Here is a 16,152-nt window from a genome sequence, read left to right as displayed (position 1 = left end):
TAGTTGGGTTTCTGCTGCGATACTGTTGCTCAATTTTGTGGCAGTAAAATGTTTCTGTGCCAAATAATTAACTAATATGTTGCCAATACTTGTCAAGCACGTAAAAAATAACTCGGAACTTCAATTTTTGGGGGTAACAGGAGCTTGAAGAAAATACCAAAACAGTACCTTACCCAGGTTTTCTTTACCCTGAACTTAGCTAGCTACCTACTTAGTCTTCCGCTTAAAGCATTTCTCTTTACCATGTGACCCAATGAATCACATGATCTGCTGACGTAACAGGGTTCGTCCGAAGTATTGGAACTAGCCGAGCCATAATTGTTGCTCTGAAGGAAGTAGCTCGAGAGCAGATTACGGTTTTTCGTGATGGCTCTTGCATTTTGGGTGACGGGAGCGCTGTATCTGCTTACCGTAGCGACGCGAGCTCGAGCTGCTACAGGTAAGAGAGGGAATTCATGGGACTGTAAGGCTTCCCACGCTATGCGACTTCTTAAGACCCCTTTGCCTGGCTCGAAGTGTATCTTATCTAATGTCCGGGGTGGACAGTGGTATGCGAATTCACAATTTCGCTTCATTAAAGCATTAATTAATGAATCCTTATCCCTGCAAAGGCCCTCTATCGTAAATAAGTAGGCGACCCGTGCTTGTTAGGTGTTTAATAGATGTGGAATGGGGTGGCTACCTCCATGTTACAAATACTGGGGAGCATTTCACTTCCTCCAATAATAGAACTCTCCAATTTAAAAGAGGACGATTGTTACTGTAACTGAAGTGTTATAAAACTACGTATATCTGGTGATTTATATTCGGGAGCGCCCTCCAAAGTAATGTTATGTGTTAACTGTGTTCAGGACTCTGAGATTCGTGAGCTGCACCTAAGGCATCTTATACGTAACACGGGGGAGTTTTACGCTCCCTGATGTCTTTACTCTGTCGGTAAACAACAGACGTTTAACGCGTGTAAAACAAATATTTATGGCCATATAAATAACAAAGCTGACGTCAGAGTATTTCGGACGCATACTAACAAAACACTGTTAATATTAATAACAATCTCAGTGACAGTGAGTTAGCCGTGAGGATAGTAATTCCTTCAGTGTTGCTGTTGATACCTCAGTAAAATAAACATAGGTGCTTGTTGTCCAGCGCTGTGATTTAGCTGCTGTTTGGTTAGCCTGCCTCAGCCACCTGTTGCCTGAGATTAGTCCTGAAAGATTAGTTTATACTCTCAGTTCCTGTACATATGTTTGTGGGATGGTGACACCAACGAAAGCGGGTATATTTAAACAGGTAAAGGTGTTAAGTAATTTAGGCTACACTGATGAAAATGTGTTTTTTATGCTGTGAAATATGATGGCGCTATATAAAACAAGAATAATAATTATACTGCAATAAACATCCATTATCCGCACACCTGAATGCTGCTATTACCAGTCATGTGATATTTTGGGTGACTTTCCCTGCTCAAACAGCTGATTCTTTATGGCAGTGATAAGCCTTGCATGGGCTCTAACTATTTGTAGTGTCCCTTTTACAAATGCATGGGGGGTTCTGCAGAATCCCCTTTATGTGTTTGTCCCTTTCCAGCCCCAGCTGGGTACATACAGATGGGTACCAACCATAAATAGGAACAAAATACATTAAAACAAAATTTCTATGGAGCCTGGAGGTGACATCATTGGCATCTGTAAGATTTGAGATATCCCCAAAGGGAGCTCTATCTATATTGATCTGGGAACAATAAGAAAAATTATTAAAATAAAGACAAAAAATTTCTTTTAGCTCTACCACTACAAGTAAAAACAATGTAACAGATACATACAAAAACTTAATTGCACTCAAACCCTTTAAGCCAGTAGTGTGTGTGTGTGTGTATGTATATATATATGTATATATATATATATATATATATATATATATATATATATATATATATATATATATATATATATATATATATATATATATATATATATATATAAACAAAATACAATCCAGTGTAATACGTAAAAGGATGGCCACCAGAACATAAAAAAGAACTGTGTGGAGCCAAACATGATTTCAGTGAGAGCTGATCAGCTGCCTTAAGCACATGATTCTCATGCCACATGGTATACTCACTGGGTACCATTTGTGTATGTTTAAAAGCCAGCTGAACTGTAAAGAGAATGTTAGAAATGTCTCTCTTCTTAGACAGGAAGTGACCACAGAGATTGTAAAATAATCCAGTTATGCTTATGAATTGTTTTCTGTTTTTTTACAGAGTGCTCCTCACTGAGCAACACAACTTGTGAACGCTGCCTGAAAAATGTCACGGTGAGTGATTGGTTATGAAACGCTAGATATTTTAATAAACTGAGAAGGGTTTATATACATAATATAATATGTATTAAAATATATATATTATGTTTGTGTGTGTATATATATATAATTAGTATGTATGTATGTAGCACTTTAAGTAACAATATATTTACACTACAACTTTACATGGCCAATGATTTTTATTTTCTTTTTTCCATAATAATGGCTAGTAGTGTAAATCAAGTGTTTATTGATAATGGTAAGGGTAGCGTTTTAGGCTGTATCTGAAAATGTAGTTTGATATTAAAAAGGGCGGCTATTAAATAGAATTCCTTGAGTGTTTCTTTCATTATGACACCACCTTGTTCTCTGGAATGACTCATCTACACAGAGCTTATTATATGTGTAGGTAATTTGCTCCCAGTACACTGATTAACCACATAGTAGAGTATTTGACTCTGTGTTCAAGAAAATGTTTTTCAGTCCTGTAATGTCATTTTTTTTCTTTAATGGTGCTAGCCTATACCAAGGAATACGATTAACAATGTGTCCTCTTCTGAGCTGTTACATTCGCTAAAGTGTGCAGGAGAGCTGTTTCGTTATTTTTTGCAATGCATTATTGTTGGCTGATCCCAGTAGATCCTATAGATCACTTCACAGATTCATCCCTGGCTAAGATTAGTACTTTAATATGTATTTGTTTTAAGGACTGTCCAGGACACTGGAGTATCTCTTTAAGGTTTGGTTGATGGCTTTTTTTTTTTTTTTCTTTTCTTTTTTTTTCTTCATTCGCTTACTGTGAAGAGAGAACAGGTTTTCCAGCCACATTGAGTGCCTAAACTGGTTGTGCACAACAGATTTCCCATGGAGAACATTACAAACAGTATACATATTTGTGTACATATGTTTCTTTCAGTGCAAACATAACACATTTGCTTGTCTGTGGCAGGCTGCTGCTTACTCTTCTGGCAGTAAAGGGAATTAATCCCTTAAGTGGTGATCTTTTTTGACAAAGGTGTCTAATGCAGGCAAAAGGGGCAGTTAGCTCAGGCTTCCTTAGGGGCATAGTTTTCTCCACTTGTGATTTCCCCCTTACCAGTCTGTTCACCCGGTGGTATCCCAAAAGCTGCACAGACATTTGAGGATTTGCTAGTGGAAAGGTCTTTGCTGGTGGGTATGTCCGGCCCCAGAATTAATATTTGCCCACCTTCCCTGCAAATTCAAATTGTGAATGTCCATGCTAATACAAATTGAAAATGGCTAAGATACTAAACTGCCCTGTAACTGTAAGATGCTCACGGACTCTCATATGGCATATTACACCCATGTGTAGGGTATTCCTAGTTAAAGTACCAAAGATAAATTGAACCTACAGGAATAGGCAAATTTGTGTTTGGTGCTATAGAATATTATGAGGCCATATCTAAGATACATTTGTATCCTCCAGTCTGAAAAATTATGATGCAGTTACATATAGATTTAACTATAAAAGTATTAGGAATGACGAAGAAAGAACTATTTATTGCTTAAATTCTACCAATAAATATAAAATGAATAACATCAGCCGGTAATGTATATGGGTTTAAATCTTATAATCTTTGTACGGATGTGTGGATTATTTGATATAATATTTTAAACTGCAGCACATCACATACATTCAATTACTTATTCTGTGTACTTAAAATGTATGTTACTATGTTGAATATTTTGTAATGTAATGAGGGCTGACATTTTTTCTTATGAAAGAGTTATTCCCATCATTTGAGTTTCAGAACTGAATCATCATGTGTTTGAGCTGATATTTTTAGGGAACAAGGTATCTTTTTATGTTGGAAGTGGTTAATTAAGCCCTGGAGGACAATTGACATGCATGGCTGTGGATTAAACGGTGTTGCTGTAATGCCTTGATATCGATATGTTTGATGCAGGCACCTCACTGTATGTGTGACAGATATGTAGAAATCCCATATTCTATTATTTTCCATTACTAGAGTATACTTCTGCTATTAGTCAACCAGTGAAGTTTTATTCAGTTTGTTTCCCACATTTTCTCTTCATTATTTTATTTTATGAAGTCAAGTTATATTGTATAATATAGTAGTATATTGAGACATGCCACTTTTCTATTTTTGTTCATCTCTAGTTACCCTCTGTTGTGGGCTTTTCAAATATTGTTAATATATTGGTCTTCAAGCTCTCTTTCCAGTTTTGAGCAGGAACCCTGTATTGGCTGCTCCAAGAACACCACCTTTTGGGGTTGCCACATTTCCCTGCTAATGCTAATGGTGTTGTCATTATTTATGTATTTGTGTATGAGTATTATGAATTTTTCATGTGCGTGGATCCTTAGAATGTGGGTATAAATAGTAGCAGCAGGAAGAACTAAATATATTTGTGATTTGGCTACTAATTCTTAATCTTGAGAATATTAGTGTTATATCCAATTACACCTTTTGCATACTACTAATCATGGTCTCATGTCCTTGGATATGAACATGATATGCTTTTTTTCTATTCTTTGATAGTTTTCTGTACTTTTTATGACCGAGAATAATTACAGGTTTGTCTTGTAAAAGAAACTATTTTGGTTGTCTTTGAAGTTGTTTTTTTTCTAGTATCTATTCTCAAAAGTTTGTTTTATTCTTTAGTGTCTTTGGTGTAACACCGACAGTAAATGCGTTGACTATCCAGTCAAAAACATACTGCCTCCGTCCTCTCTGTGCAAGCTGAGTGATGCCCGTTGGGGAGTTTGCTGGGGTAAGTAAATTCTTTATCTTAAGATAAAACAAATCCATTTAAAGAACTTCTTCCATATCCCCTGCTTAAATTAGCAGATACGGTATTATTATTATTATTATTATCTTTTATTTATATAGCGCCAACAGTTTACGCAGCGCTTAATACAATACATAAATTCAAGGGATATGACAAGACAAGAATTGACAGACTAAGACAAACCGATACATTTGGTGGAGAGAGCCCTGCTCGCAAGCTTACAATCTAGACTGTGCAAATGTTTAGGCAGGTGTGAAAAAATGCTGTTAAGTAGGAATGCTTTTAAAACTACATTACTTCTTTCATTTAACAAAATGTAGAATGAACAGATGAAAAATCAAATCAATATTTGGTGTTGCCATCCTTTGCCTTAAAAACAGCGCCATTTTTCTAGGTATACTTGTGCACAGTTTTTGGCAGGTAGGTTGTTCCAAATATCCTCTATGGATTTTGGCAGCTTTGGTTACCTCTGTCTCCATGACAGGCTGTATGATGTTGAGGTCTGTGGGGGTGTATCACAACTTCCACAACTCATTGTTCATCTTTATTCTGAAGCTAGTTCTTAGTGACTGTGTGTTTGGGGTCGTTGTCATACTGCAGTGTTTTTGTGAATAGTTGAGTCATTTGGCCTTGTTTCCATGTCGGAGGTATGGCTTTTTGGCCGCAAGACCACTTCTGAGCAGACTTTTCCGGACAGTAGATGAGTGTACCAGGATCCCATTGTTTTCTGCGGATGCCAGGCTGATGGCACTACTGGACATCTTCTGATTGCGAAGGGAAGTAAGCATGATGTGTTTCATCTGCTACACGAACTTACCCCTGCATCGCCTCCTAAACGCTTTTAAAACGGGCGTCCGCCGCCATACAATGTATGGCGGCTGTTGACGCCCCGGGGAGGGGCCAGACATGGCCCCCGATGCCGATCTCAGCCTTGCTGAATGCCTCGACATCGAGGCATTACAGTAACGCCGTTTAAGCGAAGAAGCTTATTTAATTTTTTGACGGTTCAGGACAGTCAAAGGTCGTTAAGCGACCGTTTTTCCATGACGGTCCTGAACAGGCTAAGGTCGTTAAGGGGTTAAACTGTCTTCAGCAACCTCAACTTGTTAGTGAGTTTGGCTATTCCTCACCCAGTTTTATTCCTCCTACACAGCCGTGTCTTTTTCGGTTAATGATTGTGTTTCAACACACGTATTAAATTGATTATCACTGGTATACTTGTTTAACCCCTTCGTGACAAAGGCTGATTTTACTTTTTGTACCCTTCGTGACAATGGCCGTTTTTAACATTTCTGCGCTGCTCGTGTTTAGCTGTAATTTTCTTCTTTCCCGTTTACTGAACCCACACAAGTTATATATTGTTTTTTTCAGGACAAAAAGGGCTTTCTTTAGATGACATTGTTGATTGTATCATATTATTTACTATTAAAAAAAGTATAAAATATGGTGAAAAATTTAGAAAAAAATGACTTTCTAACTTTTAGTTGAAAAATCTTTTACTCATCTATAAAAGATAATGAGAAAACCTGCTAAATAGATTCTACTATTTGTCCTGAGTTTAGAAATACCCAATGTTTTTATGTTTTTTTGCTTTTTTTTTTTCTACACGTTATGGGGCAATAAGTGCAGGTAGCGTTTTGCTATTTCAAAGCCATTTTTTCCAAATCTGGTAATTCTTCCCCCCCATGTGCCATTTCGGATATCTTTGAAGCTGGCCAATGCAATTTACCCCATCAAAGCATATATTTTTGAAAACTAGACACCCCAGGGTATTTCAGATGCTAGTATTTTAACTCTTTCCATACACCATATCTACCACCAGTCTTTGTCAAACTTTGTGGTAGTCATTTTTTTTGCATTTGTTTTTTCACACACATTTTACTTCAGGTATGAATTAAAAGGTTCAGCAACATCTCCTGAGTACAGCGATACCTCACATGAATGATTTTGCCTGGCTTTTTGGGGGCAAAAGGGCCACATTTGGGGCATGCGCAATTTTCAATGTTGAACTTTGGCATTTGGGGATCCACTGCCCATGCCCTATTTGGTACATCTTTGAGCCGGGCCATTTCAGTGTGCCCAATAAAACCATATATTTTTGAAAACTAGACACCCCAGGCTATTTTAAATGCTGGCATTTTAACTCTTTGCATGCACACATTTTACCACCAGCATTCAACGTTTGCAGTGTGTATTTTTCCCCCACACACCTACTTTATGTATGAATTTACAGCTCCTGGTATATGCCTCTGTCACACGACACCCCAATATGTGTTCAGCAACATCTCCTGAGTACAGTGATATCCCACATGCATGGGTTTGTCATTTTTGGGGGGAACTAAAAGGCCACATTTGGTACGTGTGCATTTTTCTAATTGGAAATTAGATGTGTGGCCATCCTTCCCCCCCCCCGTGTTAATTGGGACATTGTTGAACCTGGCCAATTCAATGTACCCCATCAAATCATACAAGTAGACACCCCATGGGCATTTAATATGCCAGTATTTTAACTCTTTCCATGCAAGAATTGTTTTAAGCTAATGTGCTAATTTTAGGACTTGCTCACAAAAATATATTTTTTATATATATAAAAAAAAATTTGCCTTTTATTTTTTTTTTAACATTTTTTTTTTAACTTGAAGGTTCCCCTGATAGTGACATCAGTGGGAAATTTTTACATTTTACTGTTTGTTTTTTTAACTTTTTTTCTAATTATTATTAATTTAATTTATTTTTACTAATCACACTGTGATTAGAAAGCTGGGCTCCATTGACTTGCATGGTTGAATGCAGTACCTGTATTCAACCTGCAAGTGGAGCCAGAGTTCTCTAGAGGGTCTGGAGACCATCTAGCGAACTTTTGCATCTTTATTTTTTTTTTTCCCGGGCCGCCACCATCTTGCGGATGGTGAAGATTGCGTGCAGCTGCGGCTGTGACCGCTCTCCGGAGCGGTCACAGCCCGTCCTGGAAAAGTTTTTGGTGTCGCTGAATGCCTCCTGATCGAGGCATTCCAGCGACACCATTTAAGTTTAGGAGGTGATCGCCTCCTAAACGCTTTTAAAACGGGCGTCCGCCGCCATACAATGTATGGCGGGTGTTGACGCCCCGGGGAGGGGCCAGACATGGCCCCTGGTGCCGATCGTGGCGTTGCTGAATGCCTCGAGGCATTACAGCAACGCCATTTGGGTGCAGAAAGCGAACGTAGATCGCTTTCTGCACCCGTTTAAAGACATGACGGTTCTGGAACGTCAATTGTCGTAAACGACTTGTTTTTCCGTGACGTGCCAGAACCGGCAATTGTCATTAAGGGGTTAATCTTACCCCAAACTATATGCTTTCAAAATTCCTAACTACATTTTTAGAAGAAAGAATAAAGTGACCGATCTTTGAAGGTTTGTTTGCTCAGCATGCTACATTTTAATGTAATGTATGCCAGCAACCATAATAAAATTATTATAATTTGATCAATAATAGAAGATAAATGTATTTATGCTGTGATAGGTGTGATAGGTTTTTTTTTTTCCAGTTAAAGGGACCCACCAGCCATCATATGCAGTTTAATGTATGTTTGCTGTGCCCTCTTCTAAGTGCATGGGGGATTGTGACTGGTATGCTGCTGACCTAGAGAATTCGGGTACTTATACAGTAACCTTTGTTTTGAGAGGAGGTTACAGTGGAAACCAAACATCTCTAACACTGCCAACAGGTAGTCCCAGTCCACTCAATCTGAAACTTACTATTACTCTACAATGCAATGTCGCTACCTTTTTGCTAATAGAAACATAGAAAGTGATGGCAGATAAGAACCAGTAGGCCCATCCAGTCTGCCCAACCTCTGAGTACTTTCCTTTAGTACCTGCCCTTATCCAATATCTAGCCTGACATCTACCATCTACCACTTCTGCTGGAAGGCTATCCGTAAAGTAATATTTTCTAATGTTACCATTAAACCTTTGCCCCTCTAGCTTATGACTATGTCCTCTTGTGGTAGTAGTTCTCCTTTTAAATAAACGTTCTTCCTTTACCTTGTTGATTCCCTTTAAGTATTTAAATGTTTCTATCATATCCCTACTGTCACGTCTTTCTTCCAGACTATATAGGTTAACATCCTTTAACCTGTTCTGATAAGGTTTATCCTGTAATCCATAAACCATTTTAGTAGCCCTTCTCTGCACTTCCTCCAACATTTCTATATCCTTCTGGAGATACGGTCTCCAGTACTGCACACAATACTCCAAGTGAGGTCTCACCAGTGATCTGTACAACGGCATGAGCACTTCCCTCTTTCTACTGCTAATACCCCTCGCTATACAACCAAGCATTCTGCTTGCATTACCTGCTGCTCTACTGCATTGTCTGCCTACCTTTAAATCTTCAGAAATAATTACCCCTAAATCCCTTTCCTCACACATTGAGGTTAGGACAGTATCAATTATTATATACTCTGCCCTTGGGTTTTTATGCCCCAGGTGCGTTACTTTGCATTTATCCACATTAAATGCCAGTTGCCACAGCTCTGACCATTTTTCCAGTTTACCTTAATCATTTGCCTTTTGGCTTCTTCCTCCAGGAACATCAACCCTGTTGCTAATTTTTGTGTCCTCAGCAAATAGTGATGGAGGTTTAGAAAACGCCTAATTCTCTTGGGAGCCTGCCTGTATCAGTAATCCCTGATATTAGGTTTCCAATATCTCGGGTTGGTTGGATCCACTGTGCCCTGACAGGATATAGCAACCGTAGACCAAGCTATTGCATGTATATCAACAACCCCAATTGAGGCACCACTGTTTTGCTGCTCAGAGAACATAGTCCGTTTTGGAGTAGGTTTCATGGACCCAGGAGAAAAAAAAAAGGTGTATTCCTGCTCGAGAGTATTTAACCTCTCAACTATCTAATAAGCTAAACACTGCTTTACTGGGAGTAAGCAGAGAACATACAAGGACAGCAGGCTGTGTTGCAAGTTAGACGTTTGATTTGTGCCATTATTTAATTCTGATATTAACACAGTCTTGCTTTTCAGTGAATTTTGAAGCTCTCATCATCACAATGTCTGTGGTTGGAGGAGCTATTATCCTCTCAGTGGTCGTCTGCTGTTGCTGTTGTTGCAGGAAAAAGAAGAGTAGGAGGCAAGTGTAACTGGAAAACATAATATTTTACAGGATTCTCTCTTGCATAGTGTCAGTCATTTACTATTCTGTTACAACCACAACAATTGAAACGTGTTTGTGGAATAGAGTTCAGGACAGGTTTTCTTCAGTGTATTTTCTGATATATAGACTTAAAAACATTGTCATACAATGCATCACAGAATGAACCAGTCTTTTAAAGATAGTGAGCGTTATGTATCACAAGATCTGCCTGATTTCTTTAATGCAAATGCAGGTTTTTGGGTAGGCTGCAGTTAATCCAAGGCTGACTTTCACAGTGTTAGCAAGTTTCTCCATTGTTAATTGCTGGGCTTACCTGATATAATGTAAAATTAAATGAGTAAAGAGCTACGCAAAGGATCAGAAAAGCTCTCTCTGCAGCAGAAGTTTATTCTTAAACATGTGAATTCAACAAGCCAAAACATAACTCTTCCTTTAGTGAATAAACTTCAAAGTCACTAGTTGCAAATGACAATGGACAATACACTGCAGGGTAAGACTATGCCCATGAACTGGTAGGATGACCAGATGTTCCAGTATTTCAGGGGCATAGTCTGGTGATTGAGCTCCTCATCCTTATAAATGCTCTCTAAAACTTAGACAAAATGATAGCCCCAGAGGTAATTTAATCAGTGACAACACTGTACTGGTTAGTTAATTGTCTTAAGTACCATAAATGTGTTGTCAGTCAGGATCTAAATCTTCACCTGTCAATATACTTTATTAAATAAATAACTAAAGTATTTTCAACGTGAGAAATGTGAAGTAAAGTCTGCACAATTTATCTGAATAGGTGCATTTTGCCACATGCTGCAGCTTAACATATTTGGAATTGCATAGCTATTTTATATACCTGCGGAAAGGATTTGTCTTTCACGCTGGCTTTCTTTATTGGAACGTTCTCAGTGCCCTTGTGTACAAGTTAAAATCCTCACAACCTGCTCACAAATTAAAACAATTAAAATTTACAATTTTAGTATTACTACTATTCAATTATTAAATGATTTTACTATCCCAATGTAGACCCACACACTGTTATAAGTAAGAAAGATATTAAGACATCTCTAACCAAATCAACTAATTTCTATTGCAGCAGTGCTGTGGACAATGAAAAGGCAACAAGAGAAAATGAAGAGAGACGGGCACGCCAGGAAGAAAGGTGAAACAAGTGGTTCCTGCATACTAAATCATAAAATCCAGTGGAATATGTATCCTAATTCCTCTAAATTTATGACATTGTTAGAGTTTTGCTAGAGTTTACTGAATATGTAAAGATTAATTATCTTGAGCAATTTTTGATGTAATGGTTTATGAAAGGTTTTTCTTACGGGAAGCCTCTCTGGACCAGGAGTTTATTTTACTCAAGGTATTGTTTGATAACTACGTAATAACCCTGTGATTAACTAATAGGTCAATCTCACTTAAACCAATTGTTTTGTATTCACAAGGATTACTGAATGTAAGCAGCGTAAGATTCCCTTGCTACCATAGCAAAAGCACCTTAGCTATGAAAGTAGAATAAAAACACTTGAAACAACACAATGAAACATACTCACTCCATCACACTTTTACATTGCCTGGGCTGGAGCTCTTCCTTGTGGCTCCTTTCACACTGTGCAAGCAGCCATAATATTACTGTGGGGTCAAGTATGTACTCTTGCTATATTGATTATATGTGCATTAAGGGTGAGATTAACAAATTATGCGAGACTTCACAGAAATCAGTTTTTATCCATATGCTGAACTTGCATTCTCGTACTGAAGTGTAGCATACCCAATGTTTTATAGAGGGAAATAAACATTTACACTTCTGTGGGATGTAACAAAATCTTTATTTTAATAACCTGTAGACAGTTGTACTTGTCTCTCTCAACAATTCACATGCCAAAGGGGTGGACCCTTGGCACCTAGGTGTGACTAGGGTGTGGAGCTGGACTATAACTTATTTAACTAAGGTATTTAGGTGAATAAAGTATTTTCATTAAATAACTATTTATAAACATGCTTTGGTTTATGTAAACCGTACTGTGAGTATTCAGGCAGTCACACCCACTGAACACTTTGAGGATATCAAAGAAGTTAGGACAGATCAGAATATATAGATAGATTAGTTCTCAGGATGGCACTTCGGGGCAGATCCATATGATCGGGGCAGAGCCATAGCAACCTTTTATTATGTGACCTTGCAAGTTATTCATATAACTTGTGTCTGTGTCCTATGAAGGTACCATATTCATCACATGGATTTTGTTTTGCAGAAGAGCACAAATGAAGACAAGACATGACGAAATAAGGAAAAAATATGGTAATTGTCTAAAGTATTGTGGAAAGTTTACTATGAAGAATACACCTGTAATATAATAATTATATATCCAAAAAAATGATGCAGCTCTATTTTAACTACTAAACGTATTCACATGTAAACAGGGAAATATTGTTAGTGCTAAAAAGTGAGAAATGTCTTTCCATATGGATAATAGTGGTGTATGTCAAATAAGGGTGCTTATTGAAGGAGCAGTACAATACTAGAAAATCAGTCCATTGAGATATTACTATTCATTTTAGTTTCCATTTATTTTAATATTTTTTAAATTGTAACTTAAAATGTAGAACACTCTGTATTGAAGCAACATCACTAGCTTGCCTTTTAATTCTTTAGTTTAACAGTTAATAAATGGTCCAATACTGATGATCAGGCCTGGACTGGCCATCGGGCACACCGGGCATTTGCCCGGTGGGCCGGGCCGGAGCAGGGCCGCGGCCGGGCCAGCCAGGGCCGAATTGACTTAGGGGCTAATGGAGCTGCAGCTCCAGTCCCCTACCTTAAAATAGGCCCAGTCAGGACCGGACTGACTGGGCCTATGCGGTCGTCCTTAACACAGGACAAAAGGGGCACCTGCCCCTTAAGCCTGCAGTAACTACTACCGGGCCCGCTACTTACCGGCAGACGCGCGCGAGCAGGGTCCCTTCCACGGCCAGGGGGACGCAGGAATCCAACAGAGCCATGTGACGTACGTCACATGACCCTGCTGTGCGTCTGCTTCCCCTGTGCAGATCCGCGGAAGTCTGCGAGCGGCGCGTGCATCATCTGTTCAGGTAAGTGGGTGAGGGAGGCTGTATGGTGTATGTGAGATTGAATGAAAGAGTGAATTAATGAGTATCTGTGAAGGAGTGAGTGAATGAATGTTTGTGAATGAGTATATGTAAATCAGTATCTGAATGAGGGAATTAATGAGTATCAATGTATGAATGAATATCTGAATGAGTGAATGATTATCTGTGAATTAGTGAATAAATATTTGTGAACAAGTGAATGAATATGTGTGTGTGATAGCATGGATGTGTAAGGGGGGGCAAAGATGCCACAGGCAGGCTGTTTTGGTGGCAAAGTTGCCACAGGCAGGCTGTTTTGGTGGCAAAGTTGCCACAGGCAGGCTGTTTTGGTGGCAAAGTTGCCACAGGCAGGCTGTTTTGGTGGCAAAGTTGCCACAGGCAGGCTGTTTTGGTGGCAAAGTTGCCACAGGCAGGCTGTTTTGGTGGCAAAGTTGCCACAGGCAGGCTGTTTTGGTGGCAAAGTTGCCACAGGCAGGCTGTTTTGGTGGCAAAGTTGCCACAGGCAGGCTGTTTTGGTGGCAAAGTTGCCACAGGCAGGCTGTTTTGGTGGCAAAGTTGCCACAGGCAGGCTGTGTGAAACCGTCTGTGGAAACCCTCCGAATGCGGGTGTCAGTGTGGCAAAGCCTGTCCTGGTGTTTGTGATTGGGTGTCAGAGTGGCAGAGCCTGTCCTGTCCTGTTTGTGTGTGTGTGTGTGTGTGTGTGTGTGTGTTTGGGTGTCGGTGTGGCAGAGCCTGTCCTGGTGTGTGTTTGTGTATGGGTGTCGGTGTGACAGAGCTTGTCCTGTTGTGTGTGTGTTTGGGTGTCGGTGTGCCTGTCCTGGTGTGTGTGGCTGTGTGTGTCTGGGTGTCAGTGTGGCAGAGCCTGTCCTGATGTGTGTGTCTGGGTGTCGGTGTGGCAGAGCCTGTCCTGGTGTGTGTTTGTGTATGGGTGTCGGTGTGACAGAGCCTGTCCTGTTGTGTGTGTGTTTGGGTGTCGGTGTGGCAGAGCCTGTCCTGATGTGTGTGTTCGGGTGTCAGTGTGGCAGAGCCTGTCCTGATGTGTGTGTTCGGGGGTCAGTGTGGCAGAGCCTGTCCTAGTGTGTGTGTGTGTGTGCGCGCGTGTGTTTGGGTGTTGGTGTGGCAGAGCCTGTCCTGGTGTGTGTACGAACACAGAAAAGAACCCCAGCACTCCAATCAGCTTCCAATCCTTAGGTTACTTTACTCAAAGAAAGCAAAACAAAAAAGCAACATTCCGGCCAAACACGGTCTTTGTCAAGCTCAAACGGCCCTGTTTGGCCGAAACGTTGCTATTTTTGTTATGCTTTCTGTTTGTGTTTTGCCCTTTTTCCTGCTAGCTTCCAGCTTCCTGGGAGTTGAGTGCTGAAACATTTCTTCTTTCTTTAACTGTCCTGGTGTGTGTGTGTGTTTGGATATCGGTGTGGCAGAGCCTGTCCTGGTGTGTGTGTTTGGTTATCTGTTTCCTTAATTTACAGTGGGAACTATTTCATTTTAACTTATCCAGAGATAAAATGCCCTCCTGAATTTGTAGTGACTTCAGGGGACAAAACATTCAAGGCCCTGAAATCACCCTGAAATAGTGGAAAAGATAAGGTATTGTGTTATTTACTCTATAATATTTATTTCAAGGATTAGTCGCACTAAATTGTGGCTTCAGGCTTCCCATGTTGAATGACCAAGTATTATGTATATGTATGTACATATGTTTTTTCATAAAAATGGGCTGCTCAGTCTGAAATGCCCGGGCCTATTTTTTGTCCCAGTCCGGGCCTGCTGATGATACAGTATTGAGGGACCCCATCTTTGAAATTTCAAAGATCATATTCAGTCTAATTGCTAATAAATGTTCAGATATATCTGAATTATATTTTTTTATTTTGTTTTAGGTTTGTTTAAAGAAGATAACCCTTATACCAAGTTTGACAGCTAAGTCATTGGAAATATGTACTGGTTCTTTTAATAAGAGATGAACGTTTCAGCCCTGCAGTGAAGCAAGCAAAATACATTCAACTTTTCAGTAGATATCCACAGGACACTCTTCTTCAAGCTGGCCCAAAGACAACTATCCAACAGTGCATGTGCATAGGAACTCCTAACATGGGCACAAGTGGCCTTTTCATTAGTGCAGATACTTCTACAAATGAATGAGCCACATGTACCCTTGTGTTTAACCCTGCACTGCAGGAATGGGCCAGCACACTAGCTTTGTGCTTTAACCACCCTAATTAAGGCCTCTGCAGTACTTACTCCATTGTCTTCCCCGGATAATTCACTACATCGATACAAGCAAAATGAGCAAATAGACAAATTACTTTTGTTGCTAACTTTAATTGGAGGGAAATGCAGAGCTTGATTCCATCAAGTGATACAACAAAAAGAAGAGATGTAGAGATATCACAACCTTTAATTACCAAGTACCGTGAAAAACTGAGTACTCTTTAGAAAACAAAAAAGTATGTGGATACTGTTAAAATGTTTAGAATTGATACATTTTATGCCAACATAAAACAGCAGACAGCTGTTTCTGGACACAGTGCAAAAGCCACTTTTAAGGTAGCAAAGGAATTCAAAATCTGTTAACCCTAGTTACTAGTAACGAGCCACCTAAACATGTTCCTCACAAAACCAAAATATCCAAAAACCATTGTCCACACAAGATTATCCACGTAGCAGAGCCTCTTCAGGAATTATGAATTTAGTAAAATGTTGACTAGTCTTTGACTCAGCTTGAGATAGCCTAACTGCTTTTAAAATGTTACTCTTGTTTCCTTCATAGTTAAGACAGGATGTGAGAGCTACGCTGGAGATAATTTAGAA

The 16,152-nt window shown here is 39.4% G+C and overlaps 1 protein-coding gene across 1 annotated transcript; it reads left to right on the top strand.

Annotated features, from left to right (window-relative positions):
- Positions 1 to 366: 366 nt before the first annotated feature.
- Positions 367 to 15,265, top strand: LOC149287548 (pituitary tumor-transforming gene 1 protein-interacting protein-like). The gene is made up of 7 exons (XM_089492755.1): positions 367 to 439; positions 2,264 to 2,316; positions 4,950 to 5,058; positions 10,098 to 10,203; positions 11,318 to 11,383; positions 12,483 to 12,529; positions 15,222 to 15,265. Exons 1-7 carry the CDS (start codon positions 367 to 369, stop codon positions 15,263 to 15,265), a joined length of 498 nt encoding a protein of 165 aa, XP_089348881.1.
- The last annotated feature ends 887 nt before the right edge of the window (positions 15,266 to 16,152 follow it).

Source organism: Sceloporus occidentalis, unplaced genomic scaffold (genome assembly GCF_023333645.1).
Source record: "Sceloporus occidentalis isolate IW3139 unplaced genomic scaffold, rSceOcc1.0.p SCAF_59, whole genome shotgun sequence".
Lineage (NCBI taxonomy): Eukaryota > Metazoa > Chordata > Lepidosauria > Squamata > Phrynosomatidae > Sceloporus > Sceloporus occidentalis.
The sequence above is the reverse complement of the archived record's forward strand: the minus strand, read 5'-3'. Positions and strand labels throughout refer to the sequence as shown.